The 26,601-nt window shown below is 49.8% G+C and overlaps 5 protein-coding genes across 5 annotated transcripts; 3 read left to right on the top strand and 2 right to left on the bottom strand.

The window, feature by feature from the left end:
• Positions 1 to 1,248: 1,248 nt before the first annotated feature.
• On the top strand, positions 1,249 to 8,288 carry LOC117837389 (ABC transporter C family MRP4). Its single transcript, XM_034717005.2, has 11 exons — positions 1,249 to 3,878; positions 3,959 to 4,279; positions 4,358 to 4,444; positions 4,707 to 5,384; positions 5,460 to 5,624; positions 6,054 to 6,348; positions 6,490 to 6,704; positions 6,896 to 7,201; positions 7,276 to 7,339; positions 7,447 to 7,686; positions 7,828 to 8,288. Exons 1-11 carry the CDS (start codon positions 1,830 to 1,832, stop codon positions 7,929 to 7,931), a joined length of 4,524 nt encoding a protein of 1,507 aa, XP_034572896.1. The 5' UTR covers positions 1,249 to 1,829; the 3' UTR covers positions 7,932 to 8,288.
• Positions 8,289 to 9,893: 1,605 nt separating this feature from the next.
• Positions 9,894 to 12,842, bottom strand: LOC117837234 (hypothetical protein At1g04090). Its single transcript, XM_034716822.2, has 2 exons — positions 12,683 to 12,842; positions 9,894 to 11,713 (listed from the first exon to the last, which is right to left on the bottom strand). The coding sequence occupies exons 1-2, from the start codon at positions 12,789 to 12,791 to the stop codon at positions 10,167 to 10,169; spliced, it is 1,656 nt and encodes a 551-aa protein (XP_034572713.1). The 5' UTR covers positions 12,792 to 12,842; the 3' UTR covers positions 9,894 to 10,166.
• A 516-nt stretch (positions 12,843 to 13,358) lies between these two features.
• LOC117837233 (cell division cycle protein 48 homolog) lies at positions 13,359 to 16,575 on the top strand. The gene has a single exon (XM_034716821.2). The coding sequence runs from the start codon at positions 13,661 to 13,663 to the stop codon at positions 16,055 to 16,057; it is 2,397 nt and encodes a 798-aa protein (XP_034572712.1). The 5' UTR covers positions 13,359 to 13,660; the 3' UTR covers positions 16,058 to 16,575.
• Positions 16,572 to 21,776, bottom strand: LOC117835817 (uncharacterized). The gene is made up of 12 exons (XM_034715134.2): positions 21,585 to 21,776; positions 21,435 to 21,496; positions 20,768 to 20,818; positions 20,648 to 20,680; positions 20,195 to 20,299; positions 19,974 to 20,081; positions 19,786 to 19,857; positions 19,642 to 19,692; positions 19,056 to 19,118; positions 18,857 to 18,981; positions 18,088 to 18,286; positions 16,572 to 17,389 (listed from the first exon to the last, which is right to left on the bottom strand). The coding sequence occupies exons 1-12, from the start codon at positions 21,679 to 21,681 to the stop codon at positions 16,679 to 16,681; spliced, it is 1,677 nt and encodes a 558-aa protein (XP_034571025.2). The 5' UTR covers positions 21,682 to 21,776; the 3' UTR covers positions 16,572 to 16,678.
• Positions 21,777 to 23,838: 2,062 nt separating this feature from the next.
• LOC117836411 (subtilisin-like protease SBT1.2) lies at positions 23,839 to 26,601 on the top strand. The gene has a single exon (XM_034715835.2). It carries the CDS (start codon positions 24,062 to 24,064, stop codon positions 26,396 to 26,398), a length of 2,337 nt encoding a protein of 778 aa, XP_034571726.1. The 5' UTR covers positions 23,839 to 24,061; the 3' UTR covers positions 26,399 to 26,601.

Here is a 26,601-nt window from a genome sequence, read left to right as displayed (position 1 = left end):
AGCCAGGAACCTTTCTGTAGTGCGAGAATCCGCGCCAGCTCAAGACATTCCCCGGAATAAACCCCCGCGCACACATGCATGCGCCGCCGACTCCTCCGGTGCCGGTGCCCCACCGCGAGATATCATAAAGATATCCCCGGCCGGGGTCCCCCCTCGCGCCGCCGCCCCCCGGCTGCGTCCATCTGGGCATCTACGCCTGCAGCTGGTGCACATGCATGTGCCACGTACTACTAGTATACTACTCACTCTCACTACTGCCTGCTGCTCCTTCGCGGCGTTTGTTGTGTCCGCATCACCGATTGAGTAGTGACCGAAAGGGGCATCTTTCTTTCCGGCCCTCACCGGAGAAGAAAAGGGCAAGCTTTTCTGGCCGGCCGGAACGAAAGCAGGAGCCCCTGCCCTTTTAGTGAAACCCCTCTGCCTTTTCGGCACCCGTCTGTTCCTAGGACGCGGTCGAGCGTTTCCCACGAGCGCGCGCGGTGATGCGAGGACGCTCGTCACTGTTCGGTGTTCACTTACCAGCACCACCGAAAGCATTACACACAGTGATGAGCTCGTCGGCGCGTTCTGTTGCCACTCATTGACGTACACAAGCAGGTGATGCCAGTGGTTTGGTGTGGGCAGAGGTCGTCAGGCTCTTTTTTGTGTTTCAAGTGAATGGAACCTGGAAGAAATGCCCTAGTTCCTGGGCAAAACGCAAAGCATTGAACGTAGCAGCGGTCTGAAGTCTGAACCGGATCACAGTGTGCACCCACTGTCGCGTTCCCTCCCGCGTACGAAGCAGCAGTCCCTTTTCCCCACCCCGCACGTTATTCCTGTGGTCTGAAATGCTTTACTTTCCCCCGGAAATCTGTCATGTGAATTGCAACAAGGTTTTAATGAAGATAAAAATGGCCGCCAGAGGACCTTCTGCAAAGAGGAAATTCCGTTTTCCGGCAGGCCGGCGAGCCCTGCAAATACGCGCACCACAATCTCTCGTAGGCTAACAATAAATGCGCTCTAGTGTTTTCCTTTTCATAGTTTAAGAAACTATAGGTATTAAATTAAATGCGCCATGCAGCACACGATGACACCAAAGAGATGGAAGTGAGCAGCGGGAAGGCAAAGCCCGCCACGAACTCTGCTCCTCCTCATCATCGCCGTGCCCCTGTTAACGCTCCATCCCATCTGTTTGCAAGCCAAAACCAGACGGGCGTCGGGCGGTGGAGTAGAAAAGAGAAAGGAAAAAGGAAAAAGAAAAGAAAACCACCACTACTACGCGCCCCTAACCCCCTCCTGCCTCTCCACAAGTACTCGCCTCGCATCGTCCCCCGCCTCCGCCTCGTCGATCTCCCACCACCGCCCACGCCGATCCGTCCCCCAAATCCTCCTCCCCCTCGGCTCCGCACGCCACCTACTGCCACCACCACCACCACCACCACTCCTCCCACTCCCACGCCGCCGCCGTCCCCACGGCGGGGCGCGGAGAGGTGACCCGAGAGGGACGCCGCGCCGGAACACGAAAGAGAGTTGGTGAGGGAGATCAGACAGAGGAGACGAGCATTAGGGAGGGGCATCTGCATTAGCCGGAATCCCCCAGCGAGCCTCTCTCTCTCTCCTCCTCCTCCTCGAACCAGGCGCGGGCGAGGCTGCTGCTACCGCCAAAGGCCTCGTTTGTTGCCATCCGCCGATGCCGTAATCCGCCGCCCAAAAGCTCTCCTCCCCCCCACCTCGCGTCGCGCGGCCGCACCCCCGCCCTGCCTCCCCTGCCGTGGCGAGGCCGCTGCGCCCCCCAACCCAATGCCTTTTAAACCCCTCCCCGCTCCCCTCCTGATCCCCACCGCCTCCCAATGCCGCCCTCCTTCCCCTCCCTCCCGCTCCCGGAGGCCGCCGCCGCCGCCGCGCACGCCTCGCTGCTCGCGCTCGCCGCCCTGCTCCTGCTCCTCCGCGCCGCGCGCGCGCTCGCCTCCCGCTGCGCGTCATGCCTCAAGGCGGCGCCGCGCCGGGGCCCCGCCGCCGTCGTCGCCGCCGGTGGCGGGACCCTCGCCGCGACCGCGCGCGCCTGGCACAGGGCCGTCCTCGCGTCATGCGCGTACGCGCTGCTCGCGCAGGTCGCCGCACTGAGCTACGAGGTGGCCGTGGCCGGCTCGCGCGTCTCGGCGGGGGCGCTCCTGCTGCCGGCGGTGCAGGCGGTGGCCTGGGCGGCGCTGCTGGTGCTCGCGCTGCAGGCCCGCGCCCTCGGTTGGGCCAGGTTCCCGGCGCTGGTACGGGTCTGGTGGGTGGTCTCCTTCGCGCTCTGCGTTGGCATCGCGTACGACGACTCCAGGCGCCTCATACGCGACGAGCCGCGCACTGTGGATTACGCGCACATGGTTGCCAACTTCGCGTCCGTCCCGGCCCTGGGCTTCCTCTGCTTGGTTGGTGTCATGGGATCCACCGGTTTGGAATTTGAGTTCACGGATGAGAACGGCGTGCATGAGCCGCTGTTGCTTGGTAGGCAGCGAAGAGAGGCAGAGGAGGAGCCCGGGTGTTTGAGGGTCACTCCCTACGCTGATGCTGGGATCCTCAGCCTTGCAACACTGTCATGGCTTAGCCCGTTGCTCTCAATTGGTGCGCAGCGGCCACTTGAGCTAGCTGACATACCCTTGTTGGCGCACAAGGACCGTGCAAAATCATGCTATAAGGCGATGAGCGCTCACTACGAGCGCCAGAGGCTGGAGAATCCGTACAGGGAGCCATCACTGACATGGGCAATACTGAAGTCATTTTGGCGAGAGGCTGCGGTCAATGGTGCATTTGCTGCTGTCAACACAATTGTGTCATATGTTGGCCCTTACCTGATCAGCTACTTTGTGGATTATCTCAGTGGCAACATCGCTTTCCCCCATGAAGGTTACATCCTTGCCTCCATATTTTTCGTTGCAAAATTGCTTGAGACACTCACTGCTCGACAGTGGTACCTGGGTGTGGACATCATGGGAATCCATGTCAAGTCTGGGCTTACCGCCATGGTGTATAGGAAGGGGCTCCGACTGTCGAACGCCTCACGGCAGAGCCACACGAGTGGTGAGATTGTGAATTACATGGCCGTCGATGTGCAGCGTGTGGGGGACTATGCATGGTACTTTCATGACATCTGGATGCTTCCACTGCAGATCATTCTTGCCCTCGCCATCCTGTACAAGAACGTTGGGATCGCCATGGTTTCAACATTGATAGCAACTGTGCTATCGATTGCAGCCTCTGTTCCTGTGGCAAAGCTGCAGGAGCACTACCAAGATAAGTTGATGGCATCCAAGGATGAGCGCATGCGCAAGACTTCTGAGTGCCTGAAGAATATGAGGATTCTGAAGCTGCAGGCATGGGAAGATCGGTACCGGCTGCAGTTGGAAACGATGAGGAATGTGGAATGCAGGTGGCTTCGCTGGGCTCTGTACTCACAGGCTGCAGTCACATTCGTTTTCTGGAGTTCGCCTATCTTTGTCTCGGTCATAACTTTTGGGACTTGCATATTGCTCGGTGGCCAGCTCACTGCAGGAGGGGTTCTTTCTGCTTTAGCAACGTTTCGGATCCTTCAAGAACCTCTGAGGAACTTCCCAGATCTTATCTCTATGATGGCACAGACAAGGGTGTCGTTGGACCGTTTGTCTCATTTTCTGCAGCAAGAAGAACTGCCAGATGATGCAACTATAAATGTTCCACAAAGTAGTACAGACAAGGCAATTGATATCAAGGATGGTACATTCTCTTGGAACCCATACTCTCCAACCCCTACACTTTCTGGTATACACCTTAGTGTAGTGAGAAGTATGAGAGTGGCAGTCTGTGGTGTAATTGGTTCTGGAAAATCAAGTCTTCTATCATCTATACTTGGGGAGATACCCAAATTGTGTGGCCATGTAAGTATAAATACAAAAAATCGATGTTAACTCATATGTGAGTTCTGTTACATTTACCTTCCCCCCACCTCTTTTTTCAGGTCAGGATAAGTGGCACAGCAGCTTATGTTCCTCAGACTGCCTGGATACAATCTGGAAACATTGAAGAGAATATTCTTTTTGGCAGTCCAATGGATAGACAACGTTACAAGAGAGTCATTGCGGCATGCTCTCTGAAGAAAGATCTTGAGTTGCTCCAATACGGAGATCAGACTATTATTGGTGATAGAGGCATTAATTTGAGTGGAGGTCAGAAACAAAGAGTCCAGCTTGCTAGAGCACTCTACCAAGATGCTGACATTTATTTGCTTGATGATCCCTTCAGTGCTGTCGATGCTCATACCGGTAGCGAACTATTTAAGGTTGGTACCACTGTTGCCTTATTCTAATTGTTTCTGAAGCTGTTTCTATTGCATAATGCCTCTGCTTCTGTTTTGCAGGAGTACATACTGAGTGCATTAGCGACCAAAACAGTAATTTATGTAACCCATCAAGTTGAGTTTCTACCAGCTGCTGATCTGATACTGGTGAGTGGTAACCATATTTTCATATCGATATGTATATTATGATGAGTAATGCACATGGGCATGCCGTTTCAATTCCTATCATCATATAAAATTGTTCTCTAATAGTCATATTGCCTATTGGTCCATCTTTGCCTTTTGGAAGCTAACCATGTATGCGACCTGTACATGAGGGCTACAGGACTAGTTTCCATGGGATTGTGCATGGTCTAATGACTTAATGAGCCTGTATTAATCCCTCTTATATGCTTATGTGTTGGTACAGGTTCTTAAGGATGGCCATATCACCCAAGCTGGAAAGTACGATGATCTTCTGCAAGCTGGAACTGACTTCAACGCTTTGGTTTCCGCTCATAAGGAAGCTATTGAAACCATGGACATTTTTGAAGATTCTGATGGAGATACAGTTTCTTCTTCTATTCCTAACAAAAGATTGACACCAAGCATTAGTAATATTGATAACCTGAAAAACAAGGTGCACGAAAATGGTCAACCATCTAAGACACGGGGAATAAAGGAAAAGAAGAAGAATGAGGAGCGTAAGAAGAAACGTACTGTTCAAGAGGAGGAAAGGGAACGAGGAAGAGTTAGCTTAAATGTTTATTTGTCGTACATGGGGGAAGCCTACAAAGGTACACTGATACCGCTAATTATCTTGGCTCAAACCATGTTCCAAGTGCTTCAGATTGCGAGCAACTGGTGGATGGCGTGGGCAAACCCACAAACAGAAGGAGATGCACCCAAAACAGATAGTGTGGTCCTTCTGGTTGTTTATATGTCCCTTGCTTTTGGGAGTTCATTGTTTGTGTTTGTGAGAAGCCTTCTTGTGGCTACGTTTGGTTTAGCAGCTGCACAGAAGCTTTTTGTAAAAATGCTTAGGTGTGTCTTTCGAGCTCCGATGTCATTCTTTGACACCACACCAGCTGGGCGGATTTTGAACCGAGTAAGTCTTGCTCTTGCCCTAATATAAGTCTGTAATATGTACTTCTTAAGAGTCCTTATTCATACTTTATATCAGGTTTCTGTAGATCAAAGTGTTGTGGACCTTGATATAGCGTTCAGGCTTGGTGGATTTGCATCAACGACAATTCAACTCCTCGGAATTGTTGCTGTCATGAGCAAAGTCACATGGCAAGTTCTGATTCTTATAGTTCCCATGGCTATTGCATGCATGTGGATGCAGGTAAATGTTGTGATCACTGGATATTAAGTTTTATCTAAGTTTGAGATTTAACATCACCAGCTGTTTTTCTTGAAATTTAGAAAATTGGTATAGGACAGCCTATAGATTTTAAGAACTCCAATCACCTTTTGCAAGATGGGTAGTATAACTAGAGTTTACTTTCGGCTAACTGATCCTTAACAATAGGTCACCGGACATAGGCACAACATGCTTCCTATTGTTTGTTTAATATGTCATTGGTTCACTGTTGATGTCTTGGAAATTGGTTTGCATGCTTATGTTTATTAAACGATATACTTCTAGCTCTATTTTCTTATATTTTTGTTTGAACCATCACAGTGATAAGTAATTACCTATTTAGAAGTATAATTTTTCTGGTAAATTAGAGTGGGGTTTTACTAACACTTGCAACTAACATCACCTTTGCAGAGGTATTATATTGCTTCATCAAGGGAACTGACTAGGATTTTGAGTGTCCAGAAGTCTCCAGTGATCCATTTGTTTAGTGAATCAATTGCTGGTGCTGCTACAATAAGGGGCTTTGCTCAAGAGAAACGGTTCATGAAAAGGAATCTTTACCTTCTTGACTGTTTTGCTCGGCCTCTATTTTCCAGCCTTGCTGCTATTGAGTGGCTCTGCCTACGAATGGAATTGCTCTCGACTTTCGTCTTTGCTTTTTGCATGGCAATACTTGTGAGCTTTCCTCCTGGCACAATCGAACCAAGTATGTTTTATGTTTCACATGCTGTTCTACTGTGTTTTGTTATCCTGCTTTATACTACATCTTGTTCTGTGCAGTAGAAAACTTGCATCCTCTTGTCAGCTCTGATTTATCCAGTATCTAAATGGACTTTCAAATTGACAGGCATGGCTGGCCTCGCTGTCACATATGGACTTAATTTAAATGCTCGCATGTCAAGGTGGATATTGAGCTTCTGTAAATTAGAGAACAGGATAATCTCTGTTGAGCGCATTTATCAATACTGCAAGATTCCTAGTGAAGCACCACTAGTTATTGAGAATTGCCGTCCACAATCATCATGGCCTGAGAATGGAAACATTGAACTGATTGATCTCAAGGTGCGAGATAATGATAAGGCTTTCCTTAGCATTGCTATAAAGCTGCTTGGTGTTTCCAACTTGCAAATTTTATATAATTCTAATATTGATTTATTAGCATTTTTCTCTTTACTATATAATTGCCCCGCATGCATATAATTTATGATCTATTGAGTTTTGGCATCTAACTTTGCTTTTGATGGATATGAAAGGTTCGCTACAAGGATGATCTACCATTAGTTCTTCATGGTGTAAGCTGTATGTTTCCTGGTGGGAAAAAGATTGGGATTGTAGGGCGAACTGGGAGTGGTAAATCTACTCTTATTCAGGCCCTTTTCCGCCTAATTGAACCCACTGGAGGGAAGATTATAATTGACAACATTGACATTTCTGCAATTGGCCTTCATGATTTGCGGTCACGGTTGAGCATCATCCCACAAGACCCTACATTGTTTGAGGGTACTATAAGAATGAATCTTGATCCTCTTGAAGAGCGTGCTGATCATGAAATTTGGGAGGTAAATCCTGGTCACCTTGGTACTGAACTCACGTTAAACATGTGTGATTCTTATCAAAGAAACATCTGTTTCAGGCACTAGAGAAGTGTCAGCTAGGAGAGGTCATTCGTTCCAAGGAAGAAAAACTTGACAGTCCAGGTCGGTTTGATATTTTAGGTTGCCAAGCACTTCTTTGAAGAGTGAGTGTGGCTTTTTCATGCAAAATTTGTTCATCCTGGACTTCTTTTTTTTTTTTACCTTTGCAGTGCTAGAAAATGGGGATAACTGGAGTGTGGGACAGCGCCAACTTATTGCACTGGGTAGGGCGCTGCTCAAGCAGGCAAAAATTTTGGTGCTTGATGAGGCAACAGCATCTGTTGACACAGCAACAGATAATCTTATCCAAAAGATCATTCGTAGTGAATTCAAGGACTGCACAGTCTGTACCATTGCTCATCGTATACCCACTGTTATTGACAGTGACCTTGTCCTGGTCCTTAGTGATGGTACGAGCTCTTTCACGAATTAACCTTGCTTCCTTTTCTTGTCCGTAGCTTGATTTCTTGAGCTCACTTCTTTGCCACTTGTCATTGAATTCGTGAATTTGAAGTCTTTACAAATAACTTATCTCATTGTCTTGATTTCAGGTAAAGTTGCAGAGTTCGACACGCCCCAGAGGCTTTTAGAGGACAAGTCATCTATGTTCATGCAGCTAGTATCTGAATACTCCACTCGGTCGAGCTGTATATAGAGAGGCTTTAGTTTAAACCCACCCCAAACCAAGAAATAGAGTCTGGGAGGTAAAATAGCCATATCTGCCAGTGTACTTACACCATAGAGGTCCGTACCGACACCATAGGGCGAGATAGAAAACGAGGTGTATATGTGCGGGAGGAACACTGGGCGTTCCCTGACCTGAACCACCATGGAATCGATGAGGGAACGCGGCTACCGGAGAAGTTGGTGACACTAGTACATTACCCGAAGCTGATGCGTATGTATGTATGTATAACAACAATGCATAGCATACTGTTTTCTCCCTTGCAAAGTGGAGAATGAATGGAATAACGTGCGTAATAAGAGTGGAAGGGATTTCTTTTTGGCATCAGATTGCTGTGCTTGTTCTCTGTGTCCATTAGTGTATTTCACTGCCAAAATTCACAGGGGTCAATGCACTATCCTTGCATGAGAGGTTAAGCACCCAGTCAGAAGGTAAAGGTTCATGAATCAGCAGTTCACTCAGTGCCGAGGTTAGTAGCGCAGTTGACTCAGTACCGAGGTTAATAACTCATCCATTGTAAAATAGAGTCATCATCAATGTCAGGTTCACTATCAAGACCTGAAAACAATACAATACTTCCTGTGCAGCCGACGGGTGGATTCCGTTGCTAATCACCTCTCTTTTTGTAAACCAAATCATCTGGTGAAGTTAAAAGCGACACTGGTGCTACAGTACTTTGCCTCTGACTGGGATCGAGCAGGAACCAGGTTACAGCCTGCAAAATATGCTAGCAAAGAATAGTGTGGGACGATTCAGCAGGCACTGGGACAACAAGACATGGATTCGAACATATCACTTCTGCCCTTGTCAGATGCAAAAGGCAACTTCCTTAAATAATATCCGTAATGCAACAATGGAGTGCGATAGGTTGATGCCATTTCGTGAATTGTCTTAGGGCCTGCTTGGCTCTCACGTATTAAACTTTAGTACCTGTCACATCATATGTTTGATACTAATTAGAGTATTAAATATAGTCTAATTACAAAACTAATTACACAGATGGAGTCTAATTCGTAAGACGAATCTATTAAGCCTAATTAGTCCATGATTTGATAATGTGATGCTACAGTAACCATTTGCTAATGATGGATTAATTAGCCTTAATAGATTCATCTCGCGAATTAGTCCAGGAATTTTGCAATTAGTTTTATAATTAGCTCATATTTAGTCCTTCTAATTAGCATCCAAACATCCGATGTGACACATCAAAAGTTTAGCACCTGATATTCATCCCTTAGGGGGTGTTTGGATCCTGGAGCTAAAGTTTAGTCCGACATCGGATATTTAGATGCTAATTAGGAGAACTAAACATGAGCTAATTACAAAACTAATTGCAGAACCCCTAGTCTATATCGCGAGACGAATCTATTAAGCCTAATTAATCCATTATTAGCAAATGTTTACTGTAGCACCATATTGTCAAATCATGAACTAATTGTTTAATAGATTCATCTCGCGATTTAGCCTAGGGGTTGTGAAATTGATTTTGTAATTAGACTATATTAATACTCCTAATTAGTGTCAAACATTCGATGTGACAGGAGCTAAAATTTAGCCCGGGAATCCAAATACCCTCTCAGTGTGGGCAGCCTATATTAATACTCCTAATTAGTGTCAAACATTCGATGTGACAGGAGCTAAAATTTAGCTCGGGAATCCCAACACCCTCTCAGTGTGGGCAGCGTGTATGGCTGGCGAGGGAGACGAGGCAACCCACATCCAGTCACCCACGGAGAACGCAGGCCACCGCGCGCGGTGCTTGTGTACTCGTCATTTTTGCCGTTCTATTACGTGCCTTTGTTAGAATTTCAAATTATAGCATTGAACCAATCCATTGTTTGTTTATTTAACCATCCCAGTAAAAAAACTGATGATGCATCAGAGAAAGGCTTTGCAAAATGTTTTACTCGAAGACAAGAACTCACAAGATCATTGATTCCAAACTACATTTGTGGCTCTTGCCAAATATAAAATATAGTAGCAGTACAATACAAGGCTCAATTTGGCAGTCACACACTGTGTTGAGCTAGATAAACAGTGCAATGTATCTAACCTGACAAGCGCACTGTATCCTCAAGCTGTACCACCATTGGCCTAAAAATATGTCAAACTAAAATGTCCTATCATAGCACAGCAATCTTTCATCAAATACATCTTTAAGGTACAGATAAAGGTAGCTGGGATAAATAATGAAGGCCACAAAGACTAGCCCCTCTCGTCGCCTTCCCAGTTGTTCTTCTCTTTAGGTCCTGTAGGACCTTCCTCCTTGTACAATTCCGCCGGAAGGCTGTTAAATATTGCTTCCGCTGTGAACCGGAGGAAGAACGGTAGGAAGCTAAGAACCGTGTCTATCTCTGAACGCGAGTTGTATGTGATGGTCGGTCCCCATTCCCTCATGTACTGCAGCCAGCATGGTTCGACAACAGCGTCTCCCAGATGTCCTGCAGAGATGATTTTATACTGTGTGCTTGAATCAACTGAAAAGTCACTTCGGGCCACATCGTTTCTTACTCCAACACCAAGCTTCTCAGACCCCATCAGATAGCAGCCTGGGTGGGCATAGCTTGCATGTCCATTCCTCGACGAGTACACAATTGCTTTGTTTCCTGAGATGAACTCCAACTTGCAAGCATCCACCCATTCACCCCCGCTATGCTGCGAGAAGTAGATAGATGACAGCTCACCTGAGAAGTTACTCACTCTGAGGGTGAAATGCTCCCAGTCTCCAATATGCCTACCAACTTTCTGTAGAGCAAAGCTTGCAATTCCAACCTTGATCGTTGCGGGCCCGTTGAATGGGCAGAATACCCACATTGCAATGTCAGTGAAGGTCCCTCCATGAGCTGGCTTCACATGAACATATAGCTCAGCACTCTTCAGATTGCCAACTTTGACATACTCATTCCTATCATCATCAGGGAGATCGATCCAATACTCACCATCATTTATCCCACCAGCAGGCAGGTTCGAGCCACCAGGGAGTATTGCATCTCCCATTTTTATATCTTTCTTGTGCAGTGTCGCTCCATTTTCAAAGAACCAAGAAACTGATGATGGTAAGTAGGTCTCTTGTGGATGGAAGAAAACAGTAGGGCCGTAGTGCTTGATCAGAGCATTGATCTGTTCCAAATTAGGCATGGCTTTCAAATTCGAGTCAAAGTTTTTTAAGCAGGGAATTATTGATTCCTCGCTTTCCGTTGGATCAGTTTCACATGAGAATGTACCGACCGGTATACCATGTCCTTTCACCCCTCTGTGGCAAGGCCTTGTCTTCCAGATTTGGCATGCATTTTCCAGATTTACAATTGAGTGGAAATTTTCACACGTGTCTGTTAGGTCATCTCGCACACATCGAACTGCTTCCAGCGAGGGCTTCTTGGGTCCTTTAGTAACCACATAGCCAAGGGCTTTGTACCCATTTGGTGGAGATGGCAACCAGACGCAACCACATTCGCTGTTGTCATCTTCATTTAAGGCAGCATTGGTCCAAACAAGGGAGTAATCTAATGGTTTCTCAAGGGCCGGCTTGCTACTAATCAGTAGGTGGCTAGCCGCTTCCCTTGCGACAAGAAGAAATCCCTGTAGGGGTCGGTCATTCTGTTGGGCATAGTGCCCAAGGCAGTGGAAACCATCAGGAACTCCTTCTGGCTCATAAAATGAAGCTCCTGAGCAGCTCCATATACTCCGGAATTTGGTAATATTCACAACATCAAGCCCTCCTATGCAGATTGTGCCCTTAGCGAAATCCCCTCCTGTTAAGGAGTTGCTCAAGAAAGTTAGTAAAAGATTCTAATGCTCAGGAAAGCAATCCATCCGGCAAAATAAAGCCAAGCGCTGCAATACATATATCTATTTTTTTGTTGGCTGACTAGGAACAGGATTCCAGTTTTAAATCAATGCAAACAAACGATTCTGAGTCGCATGTACAAAATAAGTTAATCACATATTTTGCTCCCTGCAAATAAGTAAACAGGTAGATATTTCTTATACAGTGATACTATATGATTGAAAAAAAAAAATACTCAGACCCCCTCAAGAGGAGCGAAACCTTTGAGTATACAGGTTGCTAGTTGCTACCTTGCAAGATAGTTGCCAAGATTTCAAAGTAAAGCAGACTGATCATAGCCAAACTGTTTCACCACTTTATTCAGTCATTTAACATCTTTGTCGCTAGCTAGCACAAAATAACATAGGAACAAGGCAGTACCATGATAATACTGCAATAATTCATGTATATTAAGCTCATGGATCAAGGAAATCGATGGCGCAAACAGCCAAAATATCACTCAAATTGCAAAGATTGGCATCTTCTGTGGGTTTGTATTTATTTTATTTCCATAGGTTCAACTACAGTTAAGTCAACGCTCTTAACTTCGAAGAACTTGTCAATAAGTGGATTTCATCATACTGCAGTCAGATCGGAAGAATTTGAAGCAACTACCAAACCAATCCTACCAGTCATAATGGATCAATCTCTCCGTGAGAAACAGGGGAAACGAACACACAGAATCGGCTGATTATCAACGGACCGCAACGAATCTAGCAGTAATTCATACCGATCAGATGCAACTCAACCACGAAACACACACCCAGCCCAACAGCCAGCAGCAACCCACCAACTGGTTCCACAACCAAATCATCACGCTCAGTGAACGAAAGCAGGGAAAGGAAAGGCGCAGGGAGGGAGAAGGAGAGAGAGAGAGAGAGAGGAAGCCCCAAACCTTGCGGCCACTTGGGCAAGGTCGCCGGCAGGTGGAACGGCTCGGGGAGCCGGACCTCGGCGCTTCCGGCGTTGGATCGGCCGCAGCAGAACCACTCCCACCCGCCCATCGCGGACTCGCTCCTTGCTTCCCCTCCTCTCCCAGTCCACCCCCTCCGCTCCCCTTCTTATTTTTTCGGCAGGTCAAACCTGCGGCGGCTGGGTCGGCATCCCCGAGCTCCGGTCCAGCGCGACGGGCTGCTCCATTGGCTGGCCGCGGGGTCGATGGCGACGCCCGGGTCAGGCTCGGCGGTGGGGCTCTCCTGGAAATAATCGGCGCCGCCTACTGCTCAGTGCTCAGCCGTCCGTCTGCATGCGTGGGTGCCTGGGGCTGGGGGGAATATGCTCGCGCGTGCCGTGCAAGGGACTCTGTCACGCGGGCCCGCGGGCGATGTGTGACGCCGACGCCATCGGAGATTTTTCGCAAGTCGGCGTCAGCTCGCGAAACGTGTGTGATTCCGATCCCCCTCGGGACTTGGAGCTGGTAACGAGTCCGTGTCACCCCCTAATTGTTCGTGTTTCGCGCTGCCATCCACCGGGCGCTATTGCGTCCGCACATGTGGAATATAGTATATGAGCGCTCAAAAAAAATGTGGAATAGTATATGAACGATGACAAATACTTACACGTATAATTTTCAAGAAGAAGGCGGAGTTTTATTTGGCGCCATTGCATACCGGAGGCCCAGCCGTGTCCGAGAACGTCTTTGATCTCCTCTCCTCCGGCCCAGCCGTCTCCCGATCTACTACTCTCTCTTCCTTTCCTCTCTCTTCCTTTCCGAGTCGGCTTGCCAACGGAGGCCCAGCCGCAATAAAAAGCCCCGAGCCCCCAGCCCTCCCTACCAAACGCAGCCAGAATCGAAGGATTCGAGAGGCGCGCGCTTGACAAAAGAGAGCGTGCAGCGTCGAGAAACAAAAGCCTGTCTCGCTAACACAACACCATGGCCGACGACGCAGCCGCCGCGTCGTCCTGTCCTACTCCTACCGCTACGAAGAAGAGAGCCGCGAACCGGCTGGTGGTAGAGGAGGCCACCACCGACGAAAACTCCGTCTGCAACCTCCACCCTGCAACCATGGAGGAGCTCTCCATCTTCTCCGGCGACATCATCCTGCTCAAGGGGAAGCGCCGCCGCGACACGATCTGCATGGCCATGCTGGACGAGGAGTGCGGCGAGAACAAGATTAGGATCAACAAGGTGGTCCGCTCCAACCTCCGGGTGCGCCTCGCCGACGTCGTGTCCGTGCACCAGTGCCATGACGCCAGGTACGGGGCGGCCGTCCACGTCCTCCCCCTCGACGATACCGTCGAGGGCATCACGGGGGACCTCGTCCAGGCCTACCTCAAGCCCTACTTCGACGACGCGTACCGCCCCGTCCGCAAGGGCGACCTCTTCCTCGTGCGCGGCGGCATGAGGAGCGTCGACTTTAAGGTCGTCGACATCAAGCCCGCCGCCGAGTACTGCATCGTCGCGAACAACACCGAGATCGTCTGCGAGGGCGAGCCCGTCAAGCGCGAGGACGAGGAGAGGCTCGACGACGTCGGCTACGATGACGTCGGCGGGATGCGGAAGCAGCTGGCGCAGATCAGGGAGCTGGTCGAGCTGCCACTTCGTCACCCGCAGCTGTTCAAGTCGATCGGCGTCAAGCCTCCCAAGGGCATCCTTCTCTACGGCCCGCCCGGCTCCGGCAAGACCTTGATCGCCCGTGTGGTGGCGAACGAGACCGGGGCCTTCTTCTTCTGCATAAACGGGCCCGAGATCATGTCCAAGATGGCCGGCGAGAGCGAGAGCAACCTCAGGAAGGCGTTCGAGGAGGCCGAGAAGAACGCTCCGTCCATCGTCTTCATCGACGAGATCGACTCCATCGCGCCCAACAGGGACAAGACCCACGGCGAGGTCGAGAGACGCATCGTCTCCCAGCTGCTGACGCTCATGGACGGCCTCAAGGCGCGGGCGCACGTCATCGTCATGGGCGCCACCAACCGCCCCAACAGCATCGACCCCGCCCTCAGGCGGTTCGGCAGGTTCGACCGCGAGATCGACATCGGCGTGCCGGACGAGGTCGGCCGCCTCGAGGTGCTGCGCGTCCACACCAGGAACATGAAGCTCACCGAGGACGTCGACCTCGAGGTCGTCGCCAAGGACACGCACGGCTACGTCGGCGCCGACCTCGCCGCCCTGTGCACCGAGGCCGCCCTGCAGTGCATCAGGGAGAAGATGGACGTGATCGACCTCGACGACGAGACGATCGACGCGGAGATTCTCAATTCGATGGCCATCACCAACGACCACCTCAAGACTGCCCTCGCCGGCACCAACCCGTCCGCTCTACGCGAGACCATGGTCGAGGTGCCCAACGTCAGCTGGGCCGACATTGGCGGCCTCGAGGGCGTCAAGCGGGAGCTTCAAGAGACCGTGCAGTACCCCGTGGAGCACCCGGACAAGTTCGAGATGTTCGGCATGTCCCCTTCCAAGGGCGTGCTCTTCTACGGGCCCCCCGGCTGCGGCAAGACACTGCTCGCCAAGGCGATCGCCAACGAGTGCCAGGCCAACTTCATCAGCGTCAAGGGCCCCGAGCTGCTGACCAAGTGGTTTGGCGAGAGCGAGGCCAACGTCCGCGAGATCTTCGACAAGGCGCGCCAGTCCGCGCCGTGCGTCCTCTTCTTCGACGAGCTCGACTCGATCGCGACGCAGAGGGGCGGCAGCGTGGGCGACGCCGGCGGCGCCGGGGACAGGGTCCTCAACCAGATGCTCACGGAGATGGACGGCATGAACGCCAAGAAGACGGTGTTCGTCATCGGCGCCACCAACCGGCCGGACATCATCGACCCGGCGATGCTCCGCCCCGGCCGCCTCGACCAGCTCATCTACATCCCGCTGCCGGACGAGGCGTCGCGGCACCAGATATTCAAGGCGTGCCTGAGGAAGTCCCCCGTCGCCAAGGACGTCGACCTCGGCGCGCTGGCCAAGTTCACGGCGGGCTTCAGCGGCGCCGACATCACGGAGATTTGCCAGAGGGCGTGCAAGTACGCCATCCGCGAGGACATCGAGAAGGAGATCGAGCGGGAGAGGCAGGCCAAGGAGAGGCCGGACGACATGGCGGTGGACGGCGCCGAGGACGAGGAGCCGGCGCAGATCAAGGCCATCCACTTTGAGGAGTCGATGAGGTTCGCGCGGAGGAGCGTCAGCTACGCGGACGTCCGCAAGTACCAGGCGTTCGCGCAGACGCTGCAGCAGTCGCGGGGATTCGGCAGCGAGTTCCGCTTCTCCAAGCAGCCCCAAGCGGCGGAGCCTGCTGCCACGGCCAACGCCGACGCCGAAGATGATCTTTACGACTGATCCCTGTACTATAGGCTGGCGATCAGCATGGATTACTCTACGTTTTCCTTTATTTCTGTAACGTATTGACATTAGGGTAGTTGTTTTATTCATCTTATTTCCTCCGTGTTTTTCTTGTTCTCTGTAATAATCTCCATTCTATAGATCAATGAAGTATGAAACACCAACGTCTTCGTGTGCTTTTGCCTTTTCTACTCAGTTAGCCTTTCTGGACCTGTCGACGTTACAACGAACTCTACCTGACCTCTCTTCAAACACCTTAACAAAGGATCATCTGCATAAGCATGTCTTATTCCAGAAACTGACGCTGAATCTATCCTAACAAAAACATTTTAACTTCTGAGCACGCAACAAAGATTCAGCATATCTGCATATGCATGTCTTCTGGTATAGGTCCCGGCCACCTGAACGTTGATTAAAAAAACTTGGTAAAATCAAACTACTTAGAAATCATTTCGTACATGATACCGATAACTTAACTTAAGCAGAAAAAATAATTACAGTAACAATACAGTTGTTAAAACAGTTCTCAAAACGTTTCCCCATATGCTTAGTGCAGTTGGTACAAAATATACTTCAGATTACACAGGAACCATGAATCCTGGTAGACGTCCTTCTCTCTCACAATTCAAAATACAATATCGAATGTGTTATGTTCCGGTAAGCACTGCAAACATCATTACCGGAGAACCAGGAGCTAATAATACCATTACTGTCATGAACTCCATTTATCCATTTGTCCACAAGCCTGAAACCCTGGGCCATTGCATTAGAAAGGATAGAATTCTCATCAACACGGCGCTGAATGTAGCTGAGAATAAAAGCAGCCCTTGAATCCTCGTCAGATTTGTCAGAAATGAGCTCCCTGGCAGTCTTGAAGAGAGGAAGTATAGCATCGGGATTGTAGGTCACGTCAGTGCCTATTATGCAATTGAAACCTGTGTCATTGCCAGAAAGCTCTCTGACTGCCCTCGCATCATCTTTGTTGCCCCAAAATAACTTCCTAATCATAATTCTGTCAAGCAAGTTAGACTCCAAATTAGAGGAGATATTCTGTCTAAGGAGGTCCAGTGATTCTGCATCCCCATCTGTAGCTACAACAAACTGAGCGTAACTTGCAGCAACCATCGAGCAGATGCCAGCCGAGCCACAGCCCAGCTCCAGGACCCTTTTGCCTGCAACAATGGAAGGATTCTCTGCTAACAGACCGCACATGAGTTGAGCTGATTCCCAAAGCATTAAGCCAGTTAATTTGCAGGTGTGCTGGTATTCCTTCGTGAGCATTTTTATTTTGAAGTCATGACCTCTTGCTTTGACCCCAATGATTTGTACCTATAAAACAGCCCATGTGAAATAACTTCAAAAGACAATAACAGTGTTAAACCTGGAAAAGTAAAGCGAAAAATAACTCAGATTTTTTTGGCAGAAATGGATATCTAACTTTTATGTATATGGTGCTGAATTTTGATCTGCAACAACTGAAGTAATGCTGTAAGTACAAACAGACTCAAGACAAAATAAGGATCTAGAAGACAGCAGACTGCAGTTGCAGTAAAATCAGCAGCTGCCTGCATCTGCATGCCTTGGCAGCCATAGCCCATGGGGGTGCAAACCAAAGAGGGACATGTATCATTGTATAAGTGAGTCATCATCCCCCAAACCACAAATTTAATAGCAAATCTACTGTGTTCATTAACGTGTTTCGGATGAACAGGGAAGGATTCAGAACAGAAATTTTCAGTTTCTTTCCTATTTCTTGTGGTTATCTTTTCAAACTCTTGTTCTGCTTCTTTAGACCCACTTACCAAACTTCCTGTCTTTAGAGCCACTTACCAAACTTCCTGAATTATTGCTCTTTTTCAGGCAAAGTGTTCCTAGTAAGATCTTTGTTTTGACTTTAAATATTTAGTCTAGACGAGACCGGTATAATGTGGTCCTCAATTAGTTCCTTCATGCAGTTTAATAATTTCACCGCAGTACAAGGTTGAATTTGACGACAATAAAGCACAGGAACCATAAATACTGTTTACCTCGTCAAGGTTGTGTGATGCCCCAAACATGTTGCAAAAATCCTCGGAAAGATCAATTTCTTCACTACTGTTTTTCTTCTCAGAAGAGTCAGCAACTAGCTTGTCCTCTTTTCCTTCACACACATCGGTGAGGTCATGTTGATCATTCAGACCTTGAGGACCAGCTGAATTGAGGGTAAAGGTAGCTTGGATCCAATTCCTAAATAAGATAAACAATACAGAATTTCAGGCACTTGTCAGAAAAGACAAAAGAGTTAGTAAAACTAACTGCAGACAGCACATATAAATATAAGAAAAATAACAGTGGCGCATGAAAAAGACTGGCAAATGCAGGAAAGGAACCGGGTACATGCTATCTACTATCAATCGAAGGGTACTTGACATATTTAAATCATTAAATGTAAGCAAGCTAGGACCCAGCACAATACATATACATTATACTAGATACTTGATTTCCTCAACCCCTTATGCTACGTAAAACTTAATATAATGCAATTTGATGATAGAGGAAAGCAAAGACTAAGCAAAAGAAAATAATAGAATAACACATTTTTTAGAATGTACACAGCCCTCTGCAAATTCAATTTACCATATTGAAATGCATATACGATCAGCGACTTTGGTTCCTTGTTAAATTTTTATTCTAAAAATGTTACAGAGAATATCATTATTTGGGATAAAGAATACAGATTACTCATTTCAGTACGAGTTCATTTACAAGTGAAGATATATAGTAAAAATCATCAGCAACACTTAGCAAAAAAATCACCTGTTCATCACCAAGTCTAGTGAACGGTTTTCAACTTGCTTGTTGTGCACACATATTTCCTCAAGAGTAAACCCACATTTTGAGAATAAGTCAACCAGATATTCATTTGAAAAGTAATATGCACGCTGCACAGAACATGTGTTTCAATGATTAAGGTAATCATTTGCAAACTAGCATACATGCTGGGAGATCCACTCACCGTACCATCACCTCTGACATAGAAGTTCTCACTTATTTGCTGGCCTTTTGACATAAGTCTTTCCTACATTTTGGTTAACAAGATGAGCATAGATATTATAAGAGCATAATGAATTCAAATTTGACATAAAACAACAAAGGCTTTTAGTCCCAAGCAAGTTGGGGTAGAGCAACTAATGGCCTTAAAAGGCGTGGTTGAAAATATATTTGCATACCCCCCCCCCCCCCCCCCCACACACACACACACACAGAGAGGCAACACACACAGTTTTCTGGTAATTTTTTTTTTCTGAATGCATGATTACCTAAGGGAAGGCTAGGTTACAGGAAGGGGGAGAAAGAAAACAAAGGAAAAAAAATAAGGTAGCTCCTGTGTTTCAAGCAATGTTTCTAACAAGAAGTCCAGCTGAAAATAACATAGAGATAAGCAGGCTTATACTTTCAATTATTTCCAAACACTGTCCTTTAACACACGATTATGGATGATGATATACAAATGCACACAGCCAAGAGGAGAAGAATAAGATTTTTTTTAAAGCCATAAATTTCTAATATCAAGATATCAATAAGCACGAAAGAGATTAAACCTGTGCAAGGTCCCCAAAGGCATAGTCCCGAAAGAGAACACGTCCGCCATGCTGATACAAAAGACAGCAGCTCAGTTCCCTAGGTCAATATGATAACTTCTGAGAAATGAAAGGTTAAGGCCTACATGTAAAAGGAGTACTTACTTTTAGGACACTTCTAACATTATGCAGAACTAAAGGCATTTTATCTGGTGCGACTGCAGAGAGCACAAAGATCTGCTTAATATGTTAGTTGTTTGTACTGTACACTCATAAATACTGAAAATAATGCATAAAAAGGCCATAGATGTCAAATGGATTATACAAAACATTATCAGAGTATAGCATGTTACCATTGTTACAATATCAGCGGAAGAGGGTTCCATACTCTCGGTTAGTTTTTCTGATGTAATATCGCAAACAAATGCATTTATCCGGTCAGGTCTGAAGTCCTTGTGCTTCTGCAGACACCATTCCGACAATGGTGACATAACATCAATAGGCAAAACAACACTAAGCACATGACCAATTGTTCAGCGTCTCAGCTCCTATTGTGAATTATATAAACAAATACCTTGACCAAGTCAACAGCTCGTGGAGAAAAATCACAGGCATGAACAAATATATCGGGATATATGGACAGCAACGGAAAGATTGTGTTTCCTGCTCCGCAACCAACCTGCACTGAACTTCACACTAGTCAAGCTAACATTCTATGCAAGCAAGAAATAACAACAAATTGCTACTTGCAGGTATGAAATAATAAGTTATAGCATAAAACTGACTGAAAGCTGAATGTTATAGGTTCTATGCTGCTCTGAATGTGGAATGCGTTAAAGATTCAGACACTCAGGTTCCAAATTTCATACTAAAGAGTGTTCATATACAAATTTATTTCGTTTCTTTATGATGCTACTCAAATTTCTGCACAGTTCGATTATCAGATACAACAATACATCAATAATTACAGAAAACAATCTTACAGGATCACTGACCACTGATATTACCAACAAGAACGCAACCATACCTCTAGCATCACCATCTTTTCTCCATCTTGTCCCTATGTTGATCACACTTATATTAGCTTCATGTATATTATGGACTTTAAGGCAAAATTGGGGGGCAAACTGTTGTTTCTTATGTTTACCTCAAAGTATTTCCCCCATTCTTTGTCCAGGTAGTGTCGATCCTTGAAGAACTGAACAAATACAAGGGATAAAATCAAATTTTACATGACAGAACAGATATAAAGAAGGACAAGTTTGCAATATGAGAAAGTACTGGAGTTAGACAATGGCAACATAAAGCTACAGCAAACTTGAACCAAGGTCCAAAGGTTCACATGATTCACTATATAACAGATTCATCAAAACAAATTTAGCATTGAGAGGTATTATACCCTGAACATAGAGGAAGTTTGTTCAGACACCAGAATTTGTAGGGACTAATCGAGGATGGCATTTTGTGTATCAGGAAAGCAAAACCTAGCCCACAGCCACAATTGATATTTAAACCATGAATAAGTATGATAAATTAGTATAAGTGGCACTGCACAAGCAAAAGGCAACATGTCTAGGTAGTAACAACAAGGTCATGCCCCCACAATCTCTGCTGTTCAGAGTTCAGACAATTACTCAAGCACCATATGCCAGCTCAACCCATGCTGATAAACAAAACAATTGAATGTGGCTTTCCTCAAGTACATCCTTCCTAACACCTCGGCTGATCCTATCCGACAAGACTCCAGATTCCAAATCTCCATCGCAAGCTCAAGCTTTAGCTAAGGAAGTACGAAGCATGGCCAGGAGTGTAACCTTGTCCTCGTGGCGCTTGTAGAAGATGTCCCAGTATCTCTTAGCATCCCTCTCGTACTTCTCTGCATCGGTAGGAAAAACAGCATGTAAACACGGCGAGGAAGCAGTTCTCGCAACAGAGGAAACGTTGGTTTGAGTTTCGCGGCGAACCTTTCCAGAAGGGAGTGACGAGCCTCCCTGAGCCGGTGGAGGCGGAGGAGGAGACCCGCGTGGCGCCGAGTTGCGGCTGCTGCTCGCCCGCGGCCATGGCGCTCGCTGGAACGAGGGTTGGCGGCGGCGGCGGCGGCGGCGGTCTGCCGGATCGACTGACTCGTCGCGGGGCTTTCGCGAGTCGCGGATCGATTCGTGCTGGACCGGGAAATTTGAGCAGTGAGACGGAAAATTGGCCCATCTAAACCTGTCGTGTATGTAATTTAGCCCATCTGCTTATCTGGAGCTTGGGCCAATATTTTCTAGAGAAAACTAAAGGCCGTGCTATTTAGCCACGGCCCGCGAGACCATGCTCCCACTGCCGAGTGCGTGCAGTTATGCACACGCTACCGTAAAGTTTCTGATGGAAATCCATTCATTTCTAGAAGATTTTCTGGCAATTATTTTACTCGGTCTTCTTTGCAAAACGAGAAGAACATGTGCCTGAATTACTTCAGCAGTTACTTGCATATGGTGGAGGCATACCAACAGCTCCTACACGTAGTCAATAAGATATTCGGCACTGTTAGCGTCCGAACGTCTGATGCGAATTTTTTCATCGGACGTTTCGTTGCAACATCAAACCAAAGTATCTGCAACATCGAAAATTTATAGTTGCAACATTAAAAAATATGCGAAAAAATAACCACGTTGTTCGACTCTGGGATAGAAAATTTCCGTTGCAACATGAACACTATGTTTCATACAACATTTATCATGAAACATGCTGAAACAATAATTGCAACATCGATGCTTAACTATTGCAACATATGTGGAGCCGTCCGATTTTTTTAATATTTAGCATTACCGTAAGATATTAGTGTACGAATTGTTCAATTGTTCGAAAAGAAGAAAGTAGTTTACAGTATCAGATATTCACGCATGTAAGAAACATGAAGGAGCACCTAAATAGGGTGTTTGGATACGAGGTGCTAAACTTTAACCGTGTCACATCGGATGTTCGGATGCTAATTAGGAGAACTAAACATGAGCTAATTATAAAACTAATTGCAGAACCCTGTGCTAATTCGCGTGATGAATCTATTAAGCCTAATTAATCCATCATTAGCAAATGGTTACTGTAGCACCACATTGTCAAATCATGAACTAATTAGGCTTAATAGATTCGTCTCACGAATTACACTCCATCTATGCAATTAGTTTTGTAATTAGTCTATGTTTAATATTGCTAATTAGCATTCAAACATTCGATGAGACGGGTGTTAAACTTTAACACCATGGAGCCAAACGGCCCTTAGAAACATACTCGTATTTGCTTTGCTTGTCCATCTTACGGTGCCCAGATTTTTCTGGCAAGTGTTTTACAAGTCTTGCTTCGTTGACAAAAACAAGCATTGGCGCCACCGCGCCAGGCTGAAGAATACACACTTGTACTGTTGTACCACGCCACGCATAGTGGACTCACAGGACAGCTTGACGACCCATCACAGTTCCGATGGCATACCGACATACAGTCATACAGATGCCGAGCTCTACAGCGCCATGAGGAGCGGAAACACAAACCCATGACCGGGGGACGAGGCGCGCGGGATCAACCGGAGCCGCAGCACACGCAGCAACGCGACGCACGGTCGGCGAGGAGCGCTCGCTGCTGGTGTTGACTTGAATGCATGGCATTGCAGCAACCCGCGGCCGCGGCCCACCCATGACGTTGGAGAGGCGGGCTCGGCGCTCCTCTCCCCCTGCCGTCCTGCCGCGCGCGCGCCGGCCTGTGGCCATCGGCGTAAATAGTTCTTTGTGGCTGTGGCCGGCCGGCCGGCCAGCCGCGCCGCGCAAGCGCACCATTCAATGAGCCGCGGGCGTTGCACGCACACCACCCCCCTGCTCGCGCATCCCGGGCTCCCAGCTCCCCTCCGCTGCAATGCAATCCCTGAATGCCCTTGGCTGGTGCTGTGAGGCGTGCAACCTCGGCAACAGAAGCAAATTTAAGGAGAACATCATAAATGGCATGATCCAATGGCGTGAGAGACGGCAGAACGACGAGACAGAGAACACGGTCGTCGTCTAGCCAATGCCAATGCCAGGCATACGAGCCAGTACCAGCAGCGTACAGTGTGTATCCGTTTTGCGCGCTGATCCTTCAATTACTGCGGATACGCTCCCCGTCTCTCTCCACCCGTGTGCGCCCGCGTAATTATGGAACTCAGTCAGAGGAGAGGAGGAGCCGAGGCCGAGCCCACGGAGGTGTGCAGCCGCAGTGACCGAGGCGCGGAATTTACTCCCTCCTCTTCATCCCGTGTGACCGCGAGCCTGGTCCTCACGAGACCTCCCTCCCCGTCTCAAATTCTCACGCCCCCTCCCGCGCTCCGCAACCCCGCTTCAAATACCACACCGAATTCTCTTCATCGTCTCCCCAACCATCGCCAACAAAGACGCAGACCAAACCAGCCATCAATATTCGAGCAGCAGCGGCGGCAATGGAGGCCGTCGGGGTGTTGATGATCTGCCGCTCGCTCCTGCTGCTGCTGCTGCCGGTCCTCGCCGCCGCGGAGACGCTGCAGACCTACATCGTGCAACTGCACCCGCACGAGGGCGGCCGCGAGGCCGTGGCCGCCGCCGAGTCCAGGCTCGACTGGCATGGCTCCTTCCTCGAGCGGTCCGTGTCGTGGGAGCAGGAGAGGCGGCCGTCCTCGCGTCTCCTCTACTCCTACCACACCGTGTTCGACGGCTTCGCGGCGCAGCTCGCGGACGCCGAGGCCGCGGCGCTGCGCGCGCTGCCCGGGGTCGCGTCGGTGCGCGCCGACCGCCGGCTGGAGCTCCACACCACCTACTCGTACAGGTTCCTGGGGCTCAACTTCTGCCCCGCCGGTGCGTGGGCGCGGTCCGGGTACGGCCGCGGCACCATCGTCGGGGTGCTCGACACCGGCGTCTGGCCGGAGAGCCCGAGCTTCGACGACCGCGGGATGCCGCCGGCGCCGGTGCGCTGGACCGGCGTGTGCCAGGGCGGGGAGCACTTCAACACCTCCAACTGCAACCGGAAGCTCATCGGCGCGCGGTTCTACTCCAAGGGCCACCGCGCAAATTACCCGACCAACCCGTCCGAGGCGGTGTCGCTGCTCGAGTACGTGTCGCCGCGGGACGCGCACGGCCACGGCACGCACACAGCGTCGACGGCGGCGGGCGCGGCAGTGACCGGGGCCAGCGTCCTGGGCGCCGGGGCCGGGGAGGCACGCGGCGTGGCGCCCGGCGCGCACGTCGCGGCCTACAAGGTGTGCTGGTTCAACGGGTGCTACAGCTCCGACATCCTGGCCGGGATGGACGACGCGGTGCGCGACGGCGTCGACGTGCTGTCCCTCTCCCTCGGCGGATTCCCCATCCCGCTCTTCGAGGACAGCATCGCCATCGGCAGCTTCCGTGCCACGGCGCGTGGCGTCTCCGTCGTGTGCGCCGCGGGGAACAACGGGCCGGCGCGGAGTTCAGTGGCGAACGAGGCGCCGTGGGTGCTGACCGTCGGCGCCGCCACCCTGGACCGCCGCTTCCCGGCATACGTCCGGCTCGGCAACGGCCGGGTCTTGTACGGGGAGTCCATGTACCCCGTGAAAACCAGTTTGAAAAAAGGCGGGAAGGACCTCGAGCTGGTGTACGCCGTCGGTGGGACCCGGGAATCGGAGTACTGCCTCAAGGGGTCCCTTGATAAAGCCGCCGTCGCCGGAAAGATGGTCGTATGCAACCGCGGCATCACGGGCCGCGCGGACAAAGGCGAGGCAGTAAAAGAAGCAGGCGGCGCGGCCATGATCCTTGCAAATACCGAGGTAAACCGGCAGGAGGACTCCATTGACGTGCACGTCCTGCCCGCAACGCTCGTCGGCTACAGAGAGGCCGTCGAGCTCAAGAAGTACATCAGCTCGACGCCGCGGCCGGTGGCGAGGATAGTGTTCGGCGGCACGCGGATCGGGCAAGCACGCGCGCCGGCGGTGGCGCTGTTCTCCGCGCGCGGGCCGAGCCTGACGAACCCGTCGGTGCTCAAACCCGACGTGATCGCCCCCGGCGTGAACATCATCGCCGCATGGCCCGGCAACCTTGGCCCGTCGGGGCTCGAGGGCGACGCCCGCCGGTCCAACTTCAGCGTGCTCTCGGGGACATCGATGGCGGCGCCCCACGTCAGCGGCATCGCAGCGCTGATCCGGTCCGCGCACCCGTCGTGGAGCCCGGCGATGGTCCGGTCCGCGATCATGACCTCCGCCGACATAACGGACCGGAGGGGCAAGGCGATCATGGACGGCGACGGCGGCCGGGCCGACGTGTTCGCCATGGGCGCCGGGCACGTGAACCCGGCGCGCGCCGTCGACCCGGGCCTCGTCTACGACATCCAGCCCGGCGACTACGTGACGCACCTGTGCACGCTCGGGTACACGCACATGGAGATCTTCAAGATCTCACACACCGGCGTCAACTGCAGCGCCGTGCTCCAGAAGAACAGGGGCTTCAGCCTCAACTACCCCTCGATCGCCGTGGCGTTCAAGAACGGCGCCAAGTCGGCCGTGCTCCAGCGGACGGTGACCAACGTCGGCACGCCGAACTCGGCGTACACCGTGCAGGTCGCCGCGCCACCGGGGGTCAAGATCAGCGTGGCGCCCACGACGCTGTCGTTCGTGGAGTTCGGCGAGCAGCGGAGCTTCCGGGTGAACGTGGAGGCGCCATCGCCGCCGGCAGCCAAGGACAGCGCGGAGGGGTACCTGGTGTGGAAGCAGAGCGGCGGGGAAGGGAAGCACGTCGTGAGGAGCCCCATCGCCGTGACCTGGGTGGTGGAGTAGCAGACGATTCGCCCCCCTTGGTAGCATCTGGCGACGCTGTATCATGGGTCGGTTGCCATTGATGGGTTGTAGTAAGAAGCAGGGAGATCTTGCCCCTGCAGCAAGCCGCAGGACCTGATTGTTTTACCGCATCAGGAGTTTGCGAGTTTCAGTAGCTGAATTTGCGTGTCGGGTGCAAAACACGAGATTCCTTTTCAGGTGAA

Source organism: Setaria viridis, chromosome 9 (genome assembly GCF_005286985.2).
Source record: "Setaria viridis chromosome 9, Setaria_viridis_v4.0, whole genome shotgun sequence".
Classification (NCBI taxonomy): Eukaryota; Viridiplantae; Streptophyta; class Magnoliopsida; order Poales; family Poaceae; genus Setaria; species Setaria viridis.
This window is presented reverse-complemented; position numbering and strand designations above follow the sequence as displayed.